The 21,871-nt window shown below is 41.1% G+C and overlaps 1 protein-coding gene across 2 annotated transcripts in view; it reads left to right on the top strand.

Moving 5' to 3' along the window:
* LOC106094829 (zwei Ig domain protein zig-8) overlaps positions 1-21,871 on the top strand; it is a 354,622-nt gene that overhangs the window by 315,867 nt on the left and 16,884 nt on the right. For both annotated transcript variants that reach the window (XM_059362936.1, XM_059362935.1), the window contains 3 exons: positions 11,931-12,141; positions 12,365-12,492; positions 17,404-17,572. In XM_059362936.1, the coding sequence (XP_059218919.1) occupies positions 11,931-12,141; positions 12,365-12,492; positions 17,404-17,572 (508 nt within the window). The remainder of the gene's footprint in view (positions 1-11,930; positions 12,142-12,364; positions 12,493-17,403; positions 17,573-21,871) is intronic.

Below are 21,871 nucleotides of genomic sequence, written 5' to 3'. Positions count from 1 at the left end.
GTTGGAGGTCGAAACAAAATACTTGGGAGCGATAACAGGTTATGAACTGATTTGAGCCATCCTTAGCGCAGTTATTGACGGTCAAGTCAAAACACTTCATGCTAAATTTCAGCCAAACGGGATAATAATTGCGCCCTCTAGAGGCTCAAGATGTCAAGATCCGATATCGGTTTATATGGGAGGTATATCAGGTTATGAACCGATTCCAATCACACTTGGCGCAGTTGTTAGAAGATAGAGCAAAACTTTTCATGCAAATTTTCAACCAAAGCGGATAATAACTGCGCCCTCCAGAGGCTCCGAAATCAAAATCCGAGATCGGTTTATATGAGAGCTATACCAGGTTATAAACCGATTTCGATCTTTCTTGGCACAGTAGTTTAAAGGCAAATCAAAACACTTCATGCAAAATTTCGGCCAAATCGGATAATAACTGCGCCCTCTAGCGAATCAACGAGTAAAGATCCGAAATTGGTTTATGTGGGAGCTATATCAGGTTGTGAACCGATTTGAACCTTACTTGGCTGAGTTGTTGGAAGTGAAAACAAAATACTTGGTTCAAAATTTCAGCCAAATCGGATAATAACTGCACCCTCTAGTGGATCAAGAAGTCAATATCCATTATCAGTTTATGAGGTAATGAGCCATCCTTGGCGCAGTTATTGTCGGTCAAATCAAATCACTTCATGCTAAATTTCAGCCATGTCGGATGGTAATTGCATTTTCTAGAGGCTCAAGATATTAAGATACAATATCGGTATACATGGGAGCTATATCAGGTTAAAACCCGATTTGGACCTTACTTATCTCAGTTGTTTATGGGCAAACCAAATACCTCATGAAATATTTCAGCCAAATCGGATAATAACTACGCCCTCTAGCGGATCAAGAAGTATAATCCGAAATTGGTTTATATGGGAGCTATGTCAAGTTATGAATCAATTTAAATCATACTTGGCTCAGTTAGAACAAAACATTTCATGCAAAATTTCAGTCAAAGCGGATAATAATTGCGCCCTCTAGAGGCTCAAGATGACAAGATCCGATATCGGTTTTTATGGGAGCTATATCAGGTTATGAACCGATTTCAGCTAAATCGGATTATAACCCTCTAGCGGATGAAGAAATCAAGAACCAAGATCAGCTTATAAGGGAGCTATATCAAGTTATGAACCGATTTGAGCCATCCTTGGTGCAGTTTGATGGTCAAATCAAAACACTTCATGTTAGAATTCAGCTAAATCGGATGATAATCGCGCCCTCTAGAGGCCCAAGATGTCAAGATACGATATAGGTTTATATGGATGCGAGCTATATCAAATAATGGACCGATTTGGCACATTTACAATCCCAACGGACCTTGCATAGCATTGTTTTTATGCAAAATTTCAAGTAGCGACATATACTCCATCGAAAATTTGCGTGCTTTCGACAGAGAGGCAGACGGACTTAGAATGTCAAGAAGACTAAGAATATACATACCTTGTTGGGTTTCATGGCAATATTTCGAAGTGTTAACAAGTAAAAGCGTGCTAAGTTCGGCCGGGCCGAATCTTATATACCCTCCACCATGGATCGCATTTGTCGAGTTCTTTTCCCGGCATCTCTTCTTAGGCAAAAAAGGATATAAGAAAAGATTTGCTCTGCTATTAGAGCGATTTCAAGATATGGTCCGGTTTGGACCACAATTAAATTATATGTTGGAGACCTGTGTAAAATGTCAGCCAATTCGAAAAAGAATTGCACCCTTTGCGAGCTCAAGAAGTAAAATAGAGAGATCGATTTATGTGGGAGCTGTATCGGGCTATATACCGATTCAGACCATAATAAACACGTATGTTGATGGTCATGAGAGAATCCGTCGTACAAAATTTCAGGCAAATCGGATAATAATTGCGACCTCTAGAGGCTCAAGAAGTCAAGATCCCAGATCGGTTTATATGGCAGCTATATCAGGTTATGAACCGATTTGAACCATATTTGGCACAGTTGTTGGATATCATAACAAAATACTACGTGCCAAAATTCATTCAAATTGGATAAGAATTGCGCCCTCTAGAGGCTCAAGAAGTCAAGACCCAAGATCGGTTTATATGACAGCTATATCAGGTTATAAACCGATTTGAACCATACTTGGCACAGTTGTTGGATATCGTAACAAAACACGTTGTGCAAAATTTCATTCCAATCGGATAAGAATTGCGCACTCTAGAGGCTCAAGAAGTCAAGACCCAAGATCGGTTTATATGGCAGCTGTATCAGGTTATGAACCGATTTGAACCATACTTGGCACAGTTGTTGGATGTCATAACAAAACACGTCGTGCAAAATTTCATTCCAATCGGATAAGAATTGCGCACTCTAGAGGCTCAAGAAGTCAAGACCCAAGATCGGTTTATATGGCAGCTATATCAGGTTATGAACCGATTTGAACCATACTTGGCACAGTTGTTGGATATCGTAACAAAACACGTCGTGCCAAAATTTCATTCCAATCGGATAAGAATTGCGCACTCTAGAGGCTCAAGAAGTCAAGACCCAAGATCGGTTTATATGACAGCTATATCAGGTTATGGACCGATTTAAACCATACTTGACACAGTTGTTGGATATCATAACAAAACATGTCGTGCAAAATTTCATTCCAATCGGATAAGAATTGCGCACTCTAGAGGCTCAAGAAGTCAAGACCCAAGATCGGTTTATATGGCAGCTGTATCAGGTTATGGACCGATTTGAACCATACTTGGCACAGTTGTTGGATGTCATAACAAAACAGGTCGTGCAAAATTTCATCCCAATCGGATAAGAATTGCGCACTCTAGAGGCTCAAGAAGTCAAGACCCAAGATCGGTTTATATGGCAGCTATATCAAAACATGGACCGATATGGCCCATTTACAATACCAACCGACCTACACTAATTAGAAGTATTTGTGCAAAATTTCAAGCGGCTAGCTTTACTCCTTCGGGAGTTAGCGTGCTTTCGACAGACAGACGGACGGACGGACGGACGGACGGACGGACGGACGGACGGACGGACAGACGGACGGACAGACGGACGGACATGGCTAGATCGACATAAAATTTCACGACGATCAAGAATATATATACTTTATGGGGTCTCAGACGAATATTTCGAGTAGTTACAAACAGAATGACGAAATTAGTATACCCCCCATCTTATGGTGGAGGGTATAAAAACGGAATGACGAAATTAGTATACTCCCATCCTATGGTGCAGGGTATAGCAACTTAAAGCGTGTTAAGTTCGGCTGGGTCGAAGTTTACATACCTTCCACCATGGATCACAGTTCCCAAAATCTTTGGACGGTTTCCATTTGTAGGCAGAAACTGTAAAATGATAATGGGAGGTCATAACAGGAAATCCCCGTGGATTTTTTATACGCTTGGCTAAAAATTGCTAGAGGCTCAAGAAGTAGATCGGTTTATATTTGAGCTATATACAAAAAGTCCTCGTGAAAAATTTCAGCCCACTCGTATAAGAATTGCGCCCTCTAGAGACTTTAGGTTAGGTTAGGTTAAAGTAGCAGTCTGCCATCAGACTCACTTAGACGTTTTCGTCCATTGTGATGCCACAGGAAGAGGAAAAGGAAGATGCCTTCTAGTTCCTACCGTTAAACCACCCAGTTCGCTTCAAAAAGCCCAACAACTTGCGAATGTTCGCATCCGCCAAATCAGACAGGTTCTTAAAGAAACGAGAACCTAAAGTGGAACTCATTCTGACTGCTTGTGCGGGACACACACACACAAGGTGTTGTATAGTCTCTTCCTCTTCGATGTCCTCACTGCTTCTGCAAAAGTCAATGGCGGTGGACACTCCCCCTTACCCTAATTTTCAGAAACGCCAGATCTCGAAGATGGGTGGTGCGATTTAAGCGAAATTTTGTGTGCTCTCATATAGTACCCTAAAAATAACAAGTAAAAGCGTGCTAAGTTCGGCCGGGCCGAATCTTATATACCCTCCACCATGGATCGCATTTGTCGAGTTCTTTTCCCGGCATCTCTTCTTAGGCAAAACAAGTAAAAAGGCGTTAAGTTCGGCCGGGCCGAACTTTGGATACCCACCACCTCGGGTATATATGTAAACACCTTTCATCAAAATTCGGTGAAAATTTCATACCTTATACTCATATACCTCATACCGATCTGAACTATATATGACACGGATGTCGAAAAGCCTAACATAAGTCACTGTGTCAAATTTCAGTGAAATCAGATTATAAATGCGCCTTTTAGGGGCCAAGACTTTCAATCGAGATATCGGTCCACATGGCAGCTATATCCAAATCTGGACCGATTTGGGCCAAGTTGCATAAACATGTCGAAGAGCCTAACACTAAGCACTGTCCCAAATTTCGGCGAAATCGGACAATAAATGCCTCTTTTATGGGCCCTAAACCTTAAATCCAGAGATCGGTCTATATGGCAGCTATATTCAAATCTGGACTGATCTGGACAAAATTGAAGAAGGACGTCGAAGAGCCTAACCAAACTCACTGTCTCAAATTTCAGCGACTTCGGATAATAAATGCGTCTTTTATGGCCCCACAACCTAAAACCTAGATATCGGTCTATATGGCAGCTATATCCAAATCTGGACCGATATGTGCGATATTGCAGAAGTATGTCAAGGGGCTTAACTTAACTCACTGTTCCAAATTTCGGGGACATCGGGCAATAAATGAGCATTTTATGGGCCCAAAACCATAAATCAAGAAATCGGTCTATATGGCAGCTATATCCAAATTTGAACCGATCTGGACCAAATTGAAGAAATATGTCAAAGGGCCTAACACAATTCACTGCCCCGAATTTCATCAAAATCGGATAATAAATGTGGCTTTTGTGGGCCTAAGACCCTAAACCGAAGGATCGGTCTATATGGCAGCTATATCCAAATCTGAACCGATCTGAACCAAATTAAGGAAACATGTCAAAGGGCCTAAGAAAACTCACTGTCCCAAATTTCAGCGAAATCGGACCATAAATGTGGCTTTTATGGGCCTTAGACCCTAAATTGGAGGATCGGTCTATATGGCAGCTATATCCAAATCTGAACCGATCTGGGTCAAATTAAAAAAACATGTCAAAGGGACCAAGACAACTCACTGTCCCAAATTTCAGCGAAATCGGACCATAAATGTGGCTTTTATGGGCATTAGACCCTAAATTGGAGGATCGGTCTATATGGCAGCTATATCCAAATCTGGACCGATCTGAGCCAAATTGACAAAGGATGTCGAAGGGCCTACCACAACTCACTGTCCCAAATTTCACCCAAATCGGACAATAAATGTGGCTTTTATGGGCGTAAGACCCTAAATCGGCGGATCGGTCTATATGGGGGCTATATCAAGATATAGTCCGATATAGCCCATCTTCGAACTTAACCTGCTTATGGACAAAAAAAGAATCTGTGCAAAATTTCAGCTCAATATCTCTATTTTTAAAGACTGTAGCGTGATTTCAACAGACAGACGGACAGACGGACGGACATGGCTAGATCGTCTTAGATTTTTACGCTGATCAAGAATATATATACTTTATGGGGTCGGAAATGGATATTTCGATGTGTTGCAAACGGAATGACAAAATGAATATACCCCCATCCTTCGGTGGTGGGTATAAAAAAGGATATAAGAAAAGATTTGCTCTGCGATTAGAGCGATATTAAGATATGGTCCGGTTTGGACCACCATTAAATTATATTTATGTTGGAGACCTGTGTACAATTTCAACCAATTCGAATAAAAATTGCGCTCTTTGTGGGCTCAAGAAGTAAAATAGAGAGATCGATTTATATGGGAGCTGTATCGGGCTATAGACCGATTCAGACCATAATAAACACGTATGTTAATGGTCATGAGAGAATCCGTCGTACAAAATTTCAGGCAAATCGGATAATAATTGCGACCTCTAGAGCCTCAAGAAGTCAAGATCCAAGATTGGTTTATATGGCAGCTATATCAGGTTATGGACCGATTTAAACCATACTTGGCACAGTTGTTGGATATAATAACAAAACACGTCGTGCAAAATTTCATTCCAATCGGATAAGAATTGCGCACTTTAGAGGCTCAAGAAGTCAAGACCCAAGATCGGTTTATATGGCAGCTATATCAAAACATGGACCGATATGGCCTATTTACAATACCAACCGACCTACACCAATAAGAAGTATTTTTGCAAAATTTCAAGCGGCTAGCTTTACTCCTTCGGAAGTTAGCGTGCTTTCGACAGACAGACGGACGGACGGACGGACGGACATGGCTAGATCGACATAAAATTTCACGACGATCAAGAATATATATACTTTATGGGGTCTCAGACGAATATTTTTAGTAGTTACAATCAGAATGACGAAATTAGTATACCCCCATCTTATGGTGGAGGGTATAAAAATTTTATGTCCAAATTTCGGATGGGGTACCTAGGGGGGACGCCACACCCTAAAACCTACCAAACATATATTTAGACTAATCACGACAATATGGGACTCAAATGAAAGGTATTTAGGATAAGAAAATGCATCTGATATCCATTTATCAAACCAAGCGCTACGGGGACCACCCCAACCCCCAAAACACCCCTAAATCTGATATATTTACCGACCATGGCAATATGGGACTCAAATGAAAGGTATTTGCGAGTAGAATACGAATCTGATATCCAAATGTGGTACCACGTTTCTAGGGGTCTACCCCCTTCCTCAAAACACCCCCCACACTGGACTTATTTACTGACCATGGGAATATGGGGCTTAAATAAAAGGTATTTGAGTGTATAATTAGAATCTTATATCCAAATATGGGACCAAGTGTTTTGGGGGGCTGCCTCTTCCCAATAAAATCCCCCAAAGGGGAAAAATTTACGACCATAGCCATATTGGGTTCAAATGAAAGGTCTTTGGGAGTAAAGCACGAATCTGATATCAATATTTAAGTGTCTACGGGGACACCCCACTCCACAACAGCACCCAAATAGTAAGTATTTGCTGACTTTTGCTATGTGAGGCTCAAATAACAGGGTTTTTAGAGTAGAACACGAATCCGATGTATATTTTCAAGGACAACTCACTGAGTGGCCGCCCATCCTCCAAAATACCCCCCAATGCGGTCATGTTTGCCGACTGTGCAAATACGGGGCTCAAATTAAAGGTATTTGGGAGTAGACCACCACCATAACAACCCCCAAATAGGACGTATTTGCTCACCAAGACAATTTGGGCCGTAAAGAGAGTGGAGCTAAATATTTATAGTTTTTATGGCCAATACCCTAAACCGGACATATTTGCTGACTTTTGCAATAGATGTTTAAATAAGATTTGAAAAAGGAATTCGATATCCATTTCTGAGGCCAATGGCAATATGGGGTTCAAATAAATGATATATAGATATATGAGAATAGAGCACGTTGCTGATATATTTTCCGGGCTTGGTGTTTGGGCGACCACCCCAGTCGCCAAAACACCCCTAAATCGGCCGTATTTACCGACCATGTCAATGTGGAGTTTAAATGAAAGGTATTGGGGGGTACAGCAAGAATTGATACCCACTTTCGGGACCAATTTTCTGGGGTTCAACCCGTTTCCCAAAATATTGGGTTCAAATAAATGATATATAGATATATGAGAATAGAGCACGTTACTGATATATTTTCCGGGCTAAGTGTTTGGGGGACCACCTCAATCCCCAAAACACCCCTAAATCGGTCATATTTATCGACCATGTCAATATGATGATTAAATGAAAGGTGTTGGGGGATAGAGCAAGAATTGATACCCACTTTCGGGACCAATTTTCTGGGGGTCGACCCCCTTCCCAAAATACCCCACAAGCAGCAATTTTTTAGTGACCATCGCAAAATGGGGCTCAAATAAAGATATTTGGGAGTAGAATGCGAATTTGATATCCAAATTTAGGACCACGTATTTAGAGCATCACCCCCTTCTCCAAAACACCCCCTAAAGGGTAAAAATTTTTCGACCATGCCAATTTGTGGTATTTAAGAATAGAAAACCTATTTTGGGCCATGTGTTTTGGGGGACGCCTCAACGTGTAAACTCCCCTAAACCAATATAGATCATATGGGATTCGGACAAAGGCACTTATATTGTTAAACAATTAGTCAAGCGATATACTTTATTCGTAGAATGGTATTTCACTAAAAGCTCTTTAATTGTCGAAAATAAATATTCCAAGGAAACTTTTGTTCCATATAAAGTAAAAGAAGGCGCAGCGGAGCGGGCCCGGGTCTGCTAGTATCTATATATAGATATATCTAAATCTAAACCGAATTTTATAAAATTATGCACGTGTTAAGACATCATATAAAACACCTCGTACTACATCTTGTTAAGATCGGACCAAAATTGTGGCTTCTACAGTCTTAAAAGACCATATCGGACAAAAGATATGTATGAAATGGGAGTGCAAGTTTTGTTGAAATCGGGCCAAACTTGTGGCTACCACAGCCTTCAAACTCAAAATCGGATGAAAGATATATATCGGAGGTATATCTAAATCTGAACTGTGCACATATGAAGACGTCAAATAAAGCCCCCCCTTCCCAATTTGGTAAAGAACGGACCAAAATTGTGGCTTCTACAGTCTTAAAAGGCAATATCGGATGGACTCTCTTCCTTACCTCAATTTTGAAAAACGCCAGACCTCGGAGATGCGTGCACCGATTTAAGCGAAATTTTGTGTGTCACCTTATGGCACACCCCCCATCAGGACTCCCCAAAAACACGAAATTGGTATAAAATTTTGGAGTCAACTAACATAGGGGGGAATCGCATCTCAAAACCCAGCCGATCGGACATGTTTACCGACTGAGACAATATGGGTATCAAAAAAATGGTATTGCAGAGTATAGTACGAACTTAGCATAAAAATTTCACCCTTAGTATCGGTGGTGTTCCACTCCACCCAACAGGACACTCTTACCGCTTTGGGCAATATGGGTATCAAATGAACGGTATTTCAAAGTAGAAAACTAATCTGACATATAAATTTATTCCTTGGTGTCTGGAGGGCCTCCCCACCCCCCAAAACCCACCAGCAGGACATAGTAACCCATCAAAAACCCCTCAACAGGACAAATTTACCGATTGGGATCATATGGGTATGAAATGAAAGATTTGTGGAAGTATAGGACACGTCTGTTATAAGAATTTGGTCTAATGTGTCTACGGGGTCTCTCTGAATATATTCAAAATGTTTGACATTATGGGGTTGAAACAAAACCTTGCTCTAGCACGACGCTGACATTATTTTTGGAACTGTCTCTAAACTCCTTTTAAACCGGCCATGTTTGCGTACTATGGCAATAAGGGTGAGGCCCTTTTAATAGGTATTTGGTAGTAGAAAACGAATTTGATATCCAATTTTGAGACCAAGTGTTTGGGGTAGTCTCATCCCATAAACTCATCATTAATCAATTGCAATTGCTCAAATTTTTTCAGTGCTAAGTGCGTAAGTGGCCGGCCGCTCCACCCTATATACACCTCAACCTAGACATATATGCGGATTATGGCAACAAGGGACTGAAATCTGATATCTGATAGTAGAGTATGAATCTGATATCCACTTTCCGGGCAAAGGGTTTGTCTACTCCAATCCACCACCAAAACCAAGGGAATGAAGTTGTTCTAACATCCAAACTTTAATGGGCGGACCCTCCCCGTACCCTTTTTATGCCCACGTTCGAAGGATGGGGTGTATTCATTTTGTCATTCCGTTTGCAACACATCGAAGTATCGATTTTCGACCCTATAAAGTATATATTGGGTTGCCCAAAAAGTAATTGCGGTCTTTTCATATAGTCGGCGTTGACAAATTTTTTCAACGGCTTGTGACTTTGCAATTGCATTCTTTCTTCTGTCAGCTATTACTTTTAGCTTGCTTTAGAAAAAAGTGTAAAAAAGTATATTTGATTAAAGTTCATTCTAAGTTTTATTAAAAATGCATTTACTTTCTTTTGAAAAATCCGCAATTACTTTTTGGGCAACCCAATATATTCTTGATCAGCGTAAAACTCTAAGACGATCTGGACATGTCCCTCCGTCTGTACATCTGTCTGTTGAAATCACGCTACAGTATTTAGAGATATTAAGCTTAAACTTCGCACGGATTCTTTTTTGTCCATAAGCAGGTTAAGTTCGAAGATGAGCTACATCGGACTATATCTTGATATAGCCCCAATATATACCGATCCACCGATTTAGGGTCTAGGGCCCATAAAAGCCACATTTATTATCCGATTTTGATGAAATTTAGGGCGGTGAGTTGTGTTAGGCCCTTCAAAATTCTTCGTCATTTGGCCCAGATCGGTCCAGATTTGGATATAGCTGCCATATAGACCGATCCTCCGATTAAGGGTCTTAGGCCAATAAAACCCATATTTATTATCCTATTTGGGACAGTGAGTTGCCTTAAATCCTTCGAGATCTTTCTTCAATTTTGCCCAGATCGGTTCAGATTTGGATATAGCTGCCATATAGACCGATTTCTCGATTTAAGATTTTGGACCCATAAAATGCACATTCATTGTCCGATGTCGCCGAAATTTGAGACAGTGGGTTAAGTTAAGCCCCCCGACTTACTTCTGCAATATCGCACAGATCAGTCCAGATTTGGATATAGCTGCCATATAGACCGATATCTCGGTTTTAGGTTTTGGGGCCATAAAAGACGCATTTATTGTCCGATGTCGCTGAAATTTGAGACAGTGAATTTGGTTAGGCTCTTCGACATTTTTATGTAACTTGGCCCAAATCGGTACAGATTTGGATATAGCTGCCATGTAGACCGATAACTCGATTCAAAGTCTTGGCCCCATAAAAGGCGCATTTATAATCCGATTTCTGTGTCAAAACACAATGACTTATGTTAGGCTTTTATACATCCGTGTCGTATATGGTTCAGATCGGTTTATTTTTAGATATAGCTACTGTACTTAAAAGTATTTGGTCCAAATCGAAATTTATTTTAATACAACTGATATGGGACATAAGGTATGAAATTTTCACCGAATTTTGATGAAAGGTGGTTTACATATATACCCGAGGTGGTGGGTATCCAAAGTTCAGCCCGGCCGAACTTAATGCCTTTTTACTTGTTTTTAGATATAGCTACTGTACTTATTAGTATTTGGTCCAAATCGGAACATATTTTGATATAACTGCTGTAAGACATAAGGTATGAAATTTTCACCGAATTTTGATGAAAGCTGGTTTACGTATATACCCGAGGTGGTGGGTATCCAATGTTCTTAATGCCTTTTTACTTGTTTTCAAAAACGCCAAATCTCGTAGATGATTGGGGCCATTTACGCAAAATTTAGTTTATTTATAATATCTCAAAAACAGAAATTTGGTATAACTGTTTAAGGCGGGATGTCTAGGCCGGCCGTCCCACCCTCAAAGCCCGCCGTATGGAAATTAAAACCATTAATGGCAATATTAAGCTCAAATGAAAGGCATTTGAGACTAGCACGAATCTGATACATGAGGCTGAGGTGTACACCCCAAATACACACCCATACCGGAAATATTTACCGACCAAGGCAATATTAGCCTCAAATGAAAGAAATTTGGGAGTAGAGCACCAATATGATATCCACATTGGAACGAAAAATCTGAAAGGCCGTACTTTTTGCCTGACCGTGCCAGTATAGAGCTCCAATAAAATAGGAGAGTGAAAGAAAGCACAGTGGAGCGGGCCCTGTCTATCTAGTTATCATATAAATGAAGTATCACCGCTGTTCCCTAATGGGCCAATTTGCTTTACTTTATCTTAGCTGAAACCAATAATCCAAATGTAAACATTTTTTTAGTGCATACTATTTTAAAGGATCCTGTATTAAATTTTTGTTTTATAATTACCATTTTCTTTTTCCTTGCAGGTGTCCTGGGTACGACATCGAGACATGCACATCTTAACTGTGGGCACATATACCTACACATCAGATTTGCGATTTCAGGTTATTCATCAAAGCGACCTTGGCGATTGGATATTACAGATAAAATCAGCTCAGAAACGTGATGCCGGAATATACGAATGCCAAATTTCTACACAGCCGGTGCTAAGTTATTTTGTGAACCTCAATGTTGTTGGTGAGCCAAATTCATAGCAAAAACAAAAACACTTGACCCACTCGACTCAAGTTTTACCCATTATCTTTATAAATTCTATCTTTGTACTCATAGCTTTAAGATGAAATCATCCTTCTTTTCTATTTCATGAATATTTCTTATGCTCGTACCCGTACCAAACAAACAATCTGCAAAAACACCATACATTAACCTAAAAATAAACTGGTCATTATGGTGATAACAGTGCCAACTGCCAGCATCATTGGAGCTCCTGACCTTCACGTCGACAAGGGGAGTACCATAAATCTTACGTGTACTGTGAAATTCTGCCTGGAGCCACCTGCCTACGTTTTCTGGTATCATCATGAGGAGGTAATTTATATTTGTTTTACCCTTATACATTGATGTACGTGACTCTATGCCTTTCACCCATAGCTACCCCCTACACCCACCATCATTACTTCACAATTGTCCTTCTTTTGTGGTATATCCGCAGCCACCCTTCACAAAATCCCATGCATAATTAACATTATTTATGTTCTTTTGTGCAACTTTCTAATGTCAAAACAAACATCTTTCCTCGGTCGGTTCACGGCAACACACTTGTTGATAATTACAGCCCATTCGCTCGGCTGAAAATCCTTTCACTTATACTTATATAATATTGCAGTGACACTCAAAGTGGACTCTATTCATCAAACTTAAAGCATACAGACACATAAATAAGCAAGAAACATTTTTGTTTCAAAACTTGCTGTACATAGAATAGTAATTTCGAGAAACATCTTCTCAAAGTAGAAGATATGCTTTTAAAAGACCGTTTCTATATATTGGGTTGCCCAAAAAGTAATTGCGGATTTTTTATATAGTCGGCGTTGACAAATTTTTTTTACAGCTTGTGACTCTGTAATTGCATTCTTTCTTCTGTTAGTTATCAGCTGTTACTTTTAGCTTGCTTTAGAAAAAAGTGTAAAAAAGTATATTTGATTAAAGTTTATTCTAAGTTTTATTAAAAATGCATTTACTTTCTTTTAAAAAATCCGCAATTACTTTTTGGGCAACCCAATATGAACTAAAATTACCCATTTGAAAACTTTAACCCATTACAGGTGTTGATTAATTTAATAAATTCATTATTTAGAGCATTTACGTTGATATTTTATACCCTCTTTTTTATACCCTCCACCATAATGGGAATGGGGGTATACTAATTTCGTCATTCTGTTTTTAACTCCTCGAAATATTCCTCTGAGACCCCCCCACTGATCGTTATGTCATTTTTTAAGTCAATCTAGCCATGTCCGTCAGTCTGTCCGCCAGTCTTTCCGTCGGTCTGTCCGTCCGTCTGTCCGTCCGTATGTCCGTCCGTCTGTCTGTCGAAAGCACGTTAACTTTCGAAGGAGTAAAGCTAGCCGCTTGAAATTTTGCACGTATACTTCTTATTAGTGTAGGTCGGTAAGTATTGTAAATGGACCATATCGGCTCATGTTTTGATATATCTGCCCTATACACCGATCTTGGATCTTGAATTCTTGAGTCACTAGAGAGTGCAATTCTTATCCGATTTGGCTGAAATTTTGCATGTGATGTTTTGTTACGATTTCCAACAACTGTGTGAAGTTTGGATCAAATCGGTCCATTACCTGATATAGCAGTCATATAAAACGATCTGGAGTCTTGACTTTTTCAGCCCCTACAGGGCGCAATTCTTATCCGATTTCAAGTGTTCTGTTATGACCTCCAACAACTGTGCCAAATTTTACACAACGACTTCTACTATGGTCCCCAACATTCAATTCAATTATGGTCCGAATCGGACGATAACTTGATATTATAAAGGGTGATTTTTTTGAGGTTAGGATTTTCATGCATTAGTATTTGACAGATCACGTGGGATTTCAGACATGGTGTCAAAGAGAAAGATGCTCAGTATGCTTTGACATTTCATCATGAATAGACTTATTAACGAGCAACGCTTGCAAATCATTGAATTTTATTACCAAAATCAGTGTTCGGTTCGAAATGTGTTCATTCACCGTAACGTTGCGTCCAACAGCATCTTTGAAAAAATACGGTCCAATGATTCCACCAGCGTACAAACCACACCAAACAGTGCATTTTTCGGGATGCATGGGCTGTTCTTGAACGGCTTCTGGTTGCTCTTCACTCCAAATGCGGCAATTTTGCTTATTTACGTAGCCATTCAACCAGAAATGAGCCTCATCGCTGAACAAAATTTGTCGATAAAAAGCGGATTTTCTGCCAACTTTTCTAGGGCCCATTCACTGAAAATGATTTGCAAGCGTTGCTCGTTAGTAAGTCTATTCATGATGAAATGTCAAAGCATACTGAGCATCTTTCTCTTTGACACCATGTCTGAAATCCCACGTGATCTGTCAAATACTAATGCATGAAAATCCTAACCTCAAAAAAATCATCCTTTAGTAATTCTTTCCTTTTATCAACAATTTGCCTAAAAAGAGCTACCGGGAACACAAATGCGATCCATGGTGGAGAGAATATAAAATTCGGCACGGCCGAACTTAGCACGTTTTACTTCTTATACCCACCACCGAAGGATGGGGGTATATTCGTTTTGTCATTCCGTTTGCAAAACATCGAAATATCAATTTCCGACCCTATAAAGTATATATATATATATATTTTCTATCACCATAAAAATCTAAGACGAACTAGCCATGTCCGTCCGTCTGTCCGTAAGTCTGTTGAAATCACGCTACAGTCTTCAAAAATAGAGATATTGAGCTGAAACCTTGCACAGATTCTTTTTTGGTCCATAAACAGGTTAAGTTCGAAGTTGGGCTATATGGGACTATATCTTGATATTGCCCCCATATAGACCGATCCGCCGATTCAGGGTCTTAGGCCAATAAAAACCACATTTATTATCCGATTTTGCTAAAATGTGGGACAGTGAGTTGTGTTAGGCCCTTCGACATCCTTCGTCAATTTGGCTCAGATCGGTCCAGATTAGGATATAGCTGTCATGTAGACCGATCCTCTGATTTAGGGTCTTAGGCCAATAAAAGCCACACTTATTATTAGATTTTTCTGAAATTTATGACAGTGAGTTGTGTTAAGCTCTTCGACATCTTTCGTCAATTTGGCCCAGATCGGTCCAGATTTGAATATAGTTGCCATATAGACCGATCCTCCGATTTAAAGTCTTCGACCCATAAAATCCACATTTATTATCCGATTTTTCTGAAATTTGGGACAATAAATTGTGTTAGGCCCTTCGACATCCTTCGTCAATTTTGCTCAGATCGGTCCAGATTTGGATATTTGGATAAAAGGCGCATTTATTGTCCGATTTCGCCGAATTTCGACTTAAAGTCTTGGCCCCATATAAGCCGCATTTATAATCTGATTTTACTGAAATTTGACACAGTGACTTTTATAAAGCTTTTTGACATCCGTGTCGTATATGGTTCAAATCGGTTTATTTTTATACCCTCCACCATAGGATGGGGGGTATACTAATTTCGTCATTCTGTTTGTAACTACTCGAAATATTCGAGTCGATCTTGCGTCTTGACTTCTTGAGCCTCTAGAGAACGCAATTCTTATCCGATTGGAATGAAATTTTGCACAACGTGTTTTGTTATGATATCCAACAACTGTGCCAAGAATGATTTAAATCAGTTTATAACCTGATATAGCTGCCATATAAACCAATCTGGGGTCTTGACTTCTTGAGCCTCTAGAGGTCGCAATTATTATCCTATTTGCCTGAAATTTTGTAAGACTGATCGTCTCATGACCATCAACATACGTGTTTATTGTGGTCTGAGTCGGTCTATAGTCCCAATACAGCTCCCATATAAATCGATCTCTCTATTTTACATCTTGAGCCCCCAAAGGGCGCAATTCTTATGCGAATTGGCTGACATTTTACACAGGTCTCCAACATATAATTTAATTGTGGTCCAAACCGGACCATATCTTGATATCGCTCTAATAGCAGAGCAAATCTTTTCTTATATCCTTTTTTTGCCTAAGAAGAGATGCCGGGAAAAGAACTCGACAAATGCGATCCATGGTGGAGGGTATATAAGATTCGGTCGGACGAACTTAGCACGCTTTTACTTGTTACTTGTTCTGATATTCACGTTGGTATTCGAACTCAGGCGATCGGAGTCATAGGCGAACATTTTAACCAGTGGGGACATATTTCGGAATTCAAGAACCCCTTTCGACTGTCACAGATCTCGCAGAGAGAGAGCTAAACAGATCAAAAGTCACCTATTCTGGGTGCCGGGCCACAGAGATATCCTAAGGAATTGTAGAGCAGACGAGCTTGCGAGACTTGGTATTACGTACCACATTTCAGGCGAGCTGGAAACTGTGGGTATGCCTCTAGAGACATGTAACCTTTGTCTTCAGGCCCAAAGGGCAAAGTATAGCAAATGATCATAATGTGCGGATTGTGAATATTCTAAAATTATGTGGTGCAATGTAGACATGAAGAGGACTACCACGTTGTTTCTGCCGCCTCAAACAAACATCTCAGACATTGTGTCCGTCATAGTAGGTCACTGTCTGATAGGAAAACAGGAAGGCAAGTAACGACTTTTGTAGAACCTAGGAGGACGTCGAGGAGGAAAATACTATCGAACATTTGTTGTGTGTGTGTGTCCCGCTCTGGCGGTCAGAAGGAGTTCCACTTTATGTTCTGATTTCTTTGACAACTTGTCTGAATTAGCGGAGGTAAACATTCGCAAGTTGTTGGGATTTTTGTACCCACCACCGTAGGATGGGAGTATTCTAATCTGGTTATTCCGTTTGTAACACCTCGAAATATTGATCTAAGACCCCATAAAGTACATCTATTCTTAATCGTCTCGACATTCTGAGTCGATCTAGCCATGTCTGTCCGTCTGTTGAAATCACGATGGCAGTAGAACGCCTAACTGGTTGAAATTTTGCACAGCTACTTACTATAGACGTAGGTCATTGGGCATTGCAAATGGGATATATCGGTTGAGCTTTCGATACAGCTCCCATATAAACCGATCTCTCGTGCTTGTAGTATCACAAAGGTGGAAAACTTCTAAGTAAGTCTGAGCTCAGACTGCCACTTTAACCTAGCCTAACATACTATACTTGTAAGTATGAACTTATGTATGCACATTTGTCCTATTTCGAATTCCGCACCCCATTTCTTTTTGGCAAACAATTTCTTTGTATCTACTTCCGTATTTGCGCTTTGTTCCATTGCAGATTGCAATCATTCTGTATGTGCTCATCTTTTCCTTTCAGCTCATCAATTACGATTCAACAAGAGGTGGCGTATCTGTCGTTACTGAAAAAGGTGATGTTACCACGTCATATTTGCTATTGCAAAGTGCAAATTTGGTCGATTCCGGAACATACTACTGTGCACCCTCAAATGCTGAGATGGCCAGTGTGCGGGTTCACGTACTGAGTGGTAAGTATGAGGATGAATGAAAACACTCCTATCATCCATTTATTTTTTTGCGCACCACCAGATTTCTGTTATTCTAGAGAGTGTTCAGCATTACAAAGGCTTACTATGAATAGAAAGGCAGGGGAGGTTCAAACTGCAGTAAAATATGAACAATGTGGGCATATAGCTTTTCCATGTAACACATCTCTATTCATCACTTCAATGGAAAATATGGAGTATAGCAGAAAAAGTACTCAACAAAGCTGGTATTGGAAACAACGAACATAAACAAGTAAAAGCGTGCTAAAATCGGCCGTGCCGAATTTTGGGAACCACCACCATGGATTCTGCCAAAAATTTATACAAAATAAATTCGGTTGTAGGGCATAATTTTACTCTTCATACCAAACATCTGTCAAAGCAGCAAAAATTAATGCTTCTAGGAACCGAACAAGGATAATCGGGAGACCGGTTTACATGGGAGTTATATCAGGTTATAGACTGATTTTGGCCGCACAGTTGTTGGAAGTCATAACAAAGCACTATATGCAAAATTTGAGCCAAATCGGACAAAAATTGCGGCTAACAAGGGCTCAAGAAGTCAAAACGGGCGATCGGTTTATATGGGAGCTATATCAGGTTCTCGACCGATTTGAACCGTACACGGCACAGTTGTTGGACGTCGTAAAAGAACATCGAGTGCAAAATTTCAGCCAAATCATACAAAAATTGCGGCTTCCAGGGGCTCAAAAGGTCAAATCTGGATATCGGTTTATATGGGAGCTACACTTTTCAGATTATAGACCGATTTGTACCGTGCTTAACACAGTTATTGGAAGTCATAACAGAACACTACATGCACAATTTCAGCCAGGATAAACCAGAGGGATGCACAGTTCGTCCCTAGCTTTTATGTAAAGGTGGTGTTTCCGATTCGGTTCCGATTCCGATTCCGGCCACAGCCACCACGGAAGGGGAAGATGGTCGCTGAGAATGGTAAGGAGCCGCCCTCCTTCGCCAGAGGGAAGCACAACAGAGATGAGCTGACTTATGCAGTCATCAATATCGGCAGAGCATTCGGTTGGATTCCACCAGATCATCGGTCCCAAGTGGAGGATATGGTTAACTATCAGTTTTTTGAACATGTGTGGAACTCTGTAGAGGGTCAACCCATTCCAATGATGACCTGCGAGTTTAGAGGGAACATCTTTACGCTGCGTTTTGCGTCGGCGGAATGTACTGATACCGTCAAACAGCTCGTCAGAGGTATTCACGCTCCCTGGGAAGGCGCAAAGCTCGACCTGGTGAGAAAGATGGATATTCCCCAGCTCACAAAGGCTACGTCTTCATCAAGGGATGGGGCAGTACATTTGAGACGGAACGCATGTTGGGATTTTTGAACAAGCAAAACCAAGGTTTGGTCGCATAGAATTGGGAGGTCTTCCACAGAAAGGAGAAGGAGGAAGGAACTCCCCTTGTGATTGGCATTGGTCAAGTCTCCGTGACAAATTTGGCTTTGACTAAAGGGAAGATTGGGAAGACTAGGATTGGCAGAAATTCTCATTTTGAGACATCAGGCCGTGCAGTGGCAGGTGACTCAATACCGCACAGCGAATCGTGGGCTGACGACGAGACAATCACGGCCTCTCCCAATATTGGAAAGACTAGGATAGACAATCCTAATACTTAATATCAGGCAGTGCAGTGGGGAGAGAGCTAACACAGCCTAACAAACAGGGACCCCTCGACGGACCCATCATAGGTAAAGATCCTAATATTGAAACATGAGGAAGCGGAGTGACAGGGGTCACAATGAAGCCTAACGAACAGGGAACCGATGATGGTACCATCAAATACTTCCCAGTAGCCCATTTACTTAAGATTTGGAAGACTAAGATAGGCAAAGATCCTAGTGTTGAAACATTAGACAGCACAGGGAATGAAAACTCAATACGGCCTAACGAACAGGGACCCGAAGATGGAACCATTACCGACTATATAAAGAGTCGATGACATCAGGCAGCGCAGTGACAGGATAGTCAATGCAGTCTAAAGGGAGCAGACGATGAGATCATCACCTACTCCCAAGATGTCCATTCACTGTAGGACCAATGATTGAGGTTATACGGATAAACCTCCACCGGAGCTAGACCTTGCCCTAATTCAGGAGCTATGGACGACCCGGAACAAAGCTTCTGGACTGAGCCATACAAATTATTATTCTATGCTTACACTGGTATTCGGCCGAAGACCTGCTTTTTTGTCAAAAAAATTTTAATTATATATTTTCACCAAAACTGTCAACGTCAAATGCAACAGTGGTGAGACGGGGAAACGGTGGAGCATACCTGGCTTCATTTTATCTGCCTTTCGACTCTACGACACCTCCACCCACATCGGAGCTGCAACGGCTGGTGAGGAAAGCAAAACAGACAGGTAACACCGCTACCTTTGTTAATAGGATTAGGGAGGAGGTATTAGATGTGACGATATGTTCGTAAAATCTGATCGATGAGGTTCAGGATTGGAGGGTCTCCATGGAACACTCTTTCACTAACCATCGCTAGATTAAGTTTAGAATAGCACGGCCAGCGCCGAATTCGGTAAGCTTCCGGAATAAGTTGAAAACCAAATGGACAAAGTTCCTAAGGCTACTCAAAGAAGACGTGGGCAAGACAATTTAGATTGTCCAAGCATAGAAGACATTGACGAAAATGTCAATAGGAAGGAAATCAGCCCAAGAAAAAACCCTGGATGACCGGGGAGATTCGCAATATTGGGAATGAGGTCCGCAGAATTTTTAACACAGCACGTCGTAAAAAAGCGGAAGTTTATTGGGATGTGTATTACACACGGCTCAAGGAAATCAATATGATTACCACAGTGGCAAAACGTGCCTACTGAAAGCTCTGCTACTCTGCATGGTGAAGGAATCCTTGAGGAGCTTCAAACCATTTAAGTCACCCGAACCTGATGGAAGATTTCCGGCGTTACTACAGAATGAGGCAGACTGTCTGGCGCCTCGTCTGGCCAAAATTTCCACAGAGTGCCTAGGAGTTGCACATACTCCAAAAGCCTGGCAGGAGACGAGGGTGGTATTAATACCCAAGCCCGGCAAGGCAAGTTATGCAACACTAAAGGCCTACCGACCCATAAGCCTTACGTCCATTCTACTCAAAACTATGGAACGTATTGTAGACACCATGATCCAGCTACTGCTCAAATGCAAACAGTATGCCTTGCATGAGGTTGTGCATAAAATAGAAGAATTATTCGATGCCAAAACCCTGGCGACATGCATTGACATCGAGGGGGCTTTTAACAATGTGCGGACCGACACACTGATTCAATCCTTAGACTAGTACCAGGTGGATTGGGTCCTCAGAGACTGGATAAACCATATGCTAATGAACAGGTGGATAAATTGTGTGTTCCATGGCATAAATATAAGGGAGAAAGTGGCTCAGGGCACTCCACAGTGGGGTCTTTTATCGCCACTCTTATGGGTGACCACCATAAATGACCTATTACGGATGCTGACTAAGGAGAGATTTGAACCCGTCTGCTATGCAGATGATGTTATAATAGGGTTAAGGATCCGAACCAGCTATGCAAAGGGACCAAATGGATCTTGCATATGACATATGACTGGGCTAGACCCAGAGAAGACTGAAATATATGCCTGTTCACGTGGAAGACGAAGGTGGGCCAATTTAACACATCACGTTTCCTCAATAAGACGATTTCAATATCTGACAAGGTCAAATACTTAGGTTTGATCTTGTACGGGAAATTGAATTGGAAGTGTCACATTCAGGAGCGTACTGAGAAGGCTCACAGATGTTGGGCATTATGTAGACGGTGCAACATAAGGACCATACAACAGATTCAGAGATCATGTTGTCTTGGCATAGGCGAAGCGATGAGGACTACGGCCACTATGGCTCTGGAGACTATTTTAGATATCCGACCCATTGAGAGAGAGATTAAGGGTGAGGCAGCCACTGAGCCGATGAGACTTAAGGCGATGGGAGAATGGATTGAGAATGGGAGCAGCTCATACCATCGTGGTATAATCAAGGCGACGATAGGAAACCTGGAATGAACCTTGGGGTCGAGTGAGAGGCACTGCTTCCAGCGGCACATTCTTGGATTGACGGAACCCTAGTATTGCTATCTGGAAGATCATGTTACACGGATGGATCAAAACTAGAGAACAGACTGGGCCTGGGGGTCTACATTGAGAACCCAGGGACTGAGATCTTTTTTAGACTGCCTGACCATAATACGGTCCTGCAGGCGGAGATCCGGTCAGATGGA

Source organism: Stomoxys calcitrans, chromosome 1 (genome assembly GCF_963082655.1).
Source record: "Stomoxys calcitrans chromosome 1, idStoCalc2.1, whole genome shotgun sequence".
Lineage (NCBI taxonomy): Eukaryota > Metazoa > Arthropoda > Insecta > Diptera > Muscidae > Stomoxys > Stomoxys calcitrans.
The sequence above is the reverse complement of the archived record's forward strand: the minus strand, read 5'-3'. Positions and strand labels throughout refer to the sequence as shown.